General features: G+C 45.9%; 1 protein-coding gene across 1 annotated transcript; it reads right to left on the bottom strand.

The window, feature by feature from the left end:
- Window positions 1-366: 366 nt before the first annotated feature.
- On the bottom strand, window positions 367-3,019 carry LOC147435984 (uncharacterized). Its single transcript, XM_086488888.1, has one exon. The coding sequence runs from the start codon at window positions 2,854-2,856 to the stop codon at window positions 742-744; it is 2,115 nt and encodes a 704-aa protein (XP_086345014.1). The 5' UTR covers window positions 2,857-3,019; the 3' UTR covers window positions 367-741.
- Between the last annotated feature and the right edge of the window lie 1,019 nt (window positions 3,020-4,038).

The raw sequence follows: 4,038 nt of genomic DNA, 5'->3' as shown, positions 1-4,038 counted from the left end.
GGAGGTCCACATTATTATACAGCTCCACACCATTGCCCATATGTAAAGAATGTACTACAAATAGCGTCTCATAATGTGCTCAACGACATGAAGTACAACTTTCCACCTACATGTATCCTTAGGAGTTAAGGTCAAAACCTTACCATTGACGGAATTCTCAAACACTGCCCCAGCATTGATCAACCACTTCACAACAGAGACATCACTAAAATGTTTCAGATCAAGAGCCTTTTACCTGCAGAGTCAAGCTCATTAACACCTTTGCAAAAGAAGACCCTACAATTCAAGTCAGCCTGCAATCCACATCTATCTACAGATATGTGCATGCACGCAGTGATGCCAAGCACACAAATTGTGCACACACAATCAAGATAGAGTGATTTATACAAGAGCAATACCATTTTGTACATAATAATATAATGCTTTTCAGCTCTTTTGTGGGATAAGAGCACACATATGTCCATCAGAATACCAGAAAACAACAAAGATAAAAGACCCGATATCCATGATAAGTGCCCTCTTAGAGCACATACAATCTGCTTTGATTTATCTTACTGCTCCAATGCTACCCTAGATAAGTGCCACTTTAGGCACAACTTTTGTTGCTGCGACTCTGAAACCGCCTGCGATAGTACCGTCTGAAATTGCTGTGAAGCTCTTTAGCGTACATCATGCATATGGGCTTGAAAGCAAGTGAAAGAGATCCTTCCGAAGAAGAAGTAACTGAGCAAAGAAATGAGTTTAGCATGTCATCACAGCACAGTTGTAAAGAAAGCTGTTCACTCCCCTTGCTCTATGAGAAAGAAGTTGCCAATTCGGTACTGCAACACTAGGTCCAGGCCGCCAGCCAAATGCTGCAATACCCTGCCGATCTCCCAAAACAAATAATGTATCTCCAAGGCCCTTAAAAGCAATACCCCATCCATTACGAAAATCTGCTGGAACAGGAAGATAGCCCAAATTAGTCCATGTGTTAATTTGCTTGTTGTAGATTTTCAAGGCATTGGTAGTGGTTTCCACTGCGTACAGCTGATTATTAACAACTGCTACTAAAGGAGGAGGAGGGTTGACCATGTCCCTACGATGAACCGCTGGTGCAAAATACATGTCTGGTATGGTCCTCCACGCACCTGTGACAGGATTGTACTCCTCCCCACTCATGATAGGTTGGTGGTTTGCATCTCTCCCACCAATAACATGAAACTTTCCATCCATGAAAAAACCTGCACACTTTTGCCTAGGTGTGGACATGGGGGGAAGAGCTTCCCATTGACCGGTCAGCGAATCGTATTTCTCTGCACTACTCAAGATTGTCAATGCTCCACTGTCATTAGCAGGCCCAAACCCGCCTGCAACATATGCAAAATCACCAAAGCTTGCCGATGCAAACAAACATCGAGGATTTATCATAGGAGGTCCCATATCCCAACTGTTAGTGACCAGGTCGTACCTGTAATATACAAAGTCGAACAGCCTATTACCAAACCACAATACTTGCGTGCCAGCAGAAAGTGACTCTTTGTCTGAACCAAGAAAAACACTATCCTCATTAGCAGGCGGTAAAGTCGTCCACACATTCCGATTTACATCATATGCTGTCCAATTGGAAGGACCGCTTGCATAAGTGAAGACCAAATGCTCAACCATGCCATACATTTGGCGCAGTTTCAAGATAAGCCGACTCTTAACAAGGTCTCTGAAGGGTGTAGCCACCCTAGACAATCTGCCAAGATCAGAAAGAGCAACAAAAGCAAGACATCTGAGAGCAGCGTCATCCATTAGACCTGGGAAGTAAGTATTTACTGTTCTCTCTGCTGGACTATGTGCCATTTCCTCCGGTGCACTAATTGATGTGCCTCCTGCTAAAGTATCACTAGATGTCTGAATACTGAGTCTCATCTTCTTGCAGCCCTTTCCACCTTGGCATGGAGCGCTGAGACCGTGCCCAGCTAAAAGCTCGAATGAACCATGCTCTATATGAATCCTTTCTGCGTTCACAGTTTCTAAACAGTCTTCTTCCATCTCTTCTGAGTTGATGGAGTCCTTTGATGAGCATACTGACCCTAAAAGTTGTCTTTGGCTCTCTTTATCACTGCTAACATTCTGAGGTGTGCCAGGATGTACAAACCCAGTGCTTCTCTCCGTGCCATCTGAACAATCCTGACCACAGTTACACAAAGCTATAATTCCCCTTCTAGACTCACTTCCATCACCCACACTTCTGTTCAAGCCTTCCTTTTTACTTACCACACTGCTTGATGCAGCCTCTGCAAACTCCATATGCATTTCATTCCCACATAAAGCCTTGGAAGAGCTGCCCTCTTCCTGCACAGATCTGCTGAAGTCTGCTGATCTAGAATCAGCCTCTGCAAACACGCAATGGCTTGTCACCACTCCTTCGAGCTCACCATTGCTGCTCCTTGACTGTGCAGGAGCTGCCTCTACCTCCTGTGCAGGTGAAGGAGGAGGAAACGCCAGTGCAGATCTGCTTGGGCTAGTTGATAAGCAATCAAAATCTGACGGAGTGGAAGATCTGGTACCCTCCTTTACAAGCACAACATTGTTATCCGATGCCTGTGTGGTGTCAGCCTCTTCAAATGGAACAGGCGAGCTATTGCAAGACCTGCTAATGCTGAGGTCAAGAAGTTCACATGGGTTAGATTCCTGCACAAGAGACCAAGAGCAAAACTCTTGGCTATGGTGAGCTTGGGGGTTGGCGCTTGAATTAGGGTTGGTTTCAGCTACAGCTTCTGCACGACAGGTCGGGTAGCGACCTGACAAAGACGAGATCATGACGGGGGAGTCCTCGCTGTGAAAATGGCGCACAGGAAGTAGGCAACCCTGGCCGTCGAGCATGGCGGAAGCCCTGTGGAAGAAACGTGCTCACATGATCATGGGTTCGGCCTGAATGTGTGTCCTACGAGAGAGGAGGAAGAAGAAAACCATTGCGTCTCTTCTTCTTCTTCTCCTTCTTCTTCTTCTTTAGGTGGGGGCTCGCACCGAATGGAGAAAAGTTCTGCAGTATCTATCAATTGTACAGCAGAGACATCACATTTTGTAAGCAAGATGTAATAAAAGTTGTCTTTTTTAGATCTATAAAAGTAGTCTATTATATGTTTCTTTTAGGGGCTTCTCTGTTTGCAATGAATTGTTAGTGGGTGGGTGATGAGTCATCAATCAGCTAATAGTTGTGTGACCCTGTAAAAGCAGTCTATTATCGTATGGTAGTTGAAATGTGGTAAGGCCTTTGGAAAGAAAAATTGGCTACTAGAGGGATAAGAGAGAGTTTTAAAAACCCTAGGCCTAGCGCTCCACCTCTAAACCCTAGGCACACTCCCATCCCCGGAGGGAGGGGACAATGTCACTTCCCTCATTATCACACTCATGACTCTACATGCACCCCTCAAAACCCGTGCCCAATCGATCACTCGTACGAAGCAATTTAATCAACCATGACGGACCTCCCCTGTTTCCCTTTGCACTCTATAGAGAGGTCATGGAAGCCCTACCCGCGGAGATAGTGCAGAAGCTCAAAGTAGCCCCCCCTCCCCCCCCCCTTCACCTTCGACGAGCTCAATGGCATGCAACATCCTGAGGTCACATCAATAGCAAATAAAGCTGCTACTTCAACGACTCCCCCTCGAGAAGAAGATCTTCTACCCCAAAACCTTTTCGACGAAGAAAGTGAAGGCCCTATTGGAAGGAGCACCTCACCAATTGGAAGACATAAGCCCTCTGTCGCTCTCCCCTCCGCACAAATTCGAAAAGTCCAGCAGGGTCCCAAGGCTTGATTGTTCTCCTAGCTGATCCCAGACCCCCAAAAGACACCCTTGGGGCTTGGATCAAGGCTCAGTGGGGCTCCATTAGAACAGAGATTGAGACCATTTAGACCTTGGCTAAAGGTCACTACTTATTTGTGTTTAGAACCGTTGAGATGGCACTCAATGTGCTAGCTACGAGTAATGGATTCTCAAGTCATCCCCCCTAAGTCTCTTTAGATGGAACAAGGAGTTCAACCCTGAGCGCTCTACTCTAATA

Source organism: Adiantum capillus-veneris, chromosome 18 (genome assembly GCF_014529385.1).
Source record: "Adiantum capillus-veneris isolate H3 chromosome 18, ASM1452938v2, whole genome shotgun sequence".
In the NCBI taxonomy this organism is placed as follows: domain Eukaryota; kingdom Viridiplantae; phylum Streptophyta; class Polypodiopsida; order Polypodiales; family Pteridaceae; genus Adiantum; species Adiantum capillus-veneris.
Note: the sequence above shows the minus strand (reverse complement) of the source record. Positions and strands in the feature narration are given on the sequence as shown.

Bases quoted from the DNA above. Each gene is read 5' to 3' on its own strand.
- LOC147435984 (XM_086488888.1), bottom strand. From the start codon at position 2,856: ATGCTCGACGGCCAGGGTTGCCTACTTCCTGTGCGCCATTTTCACAGC.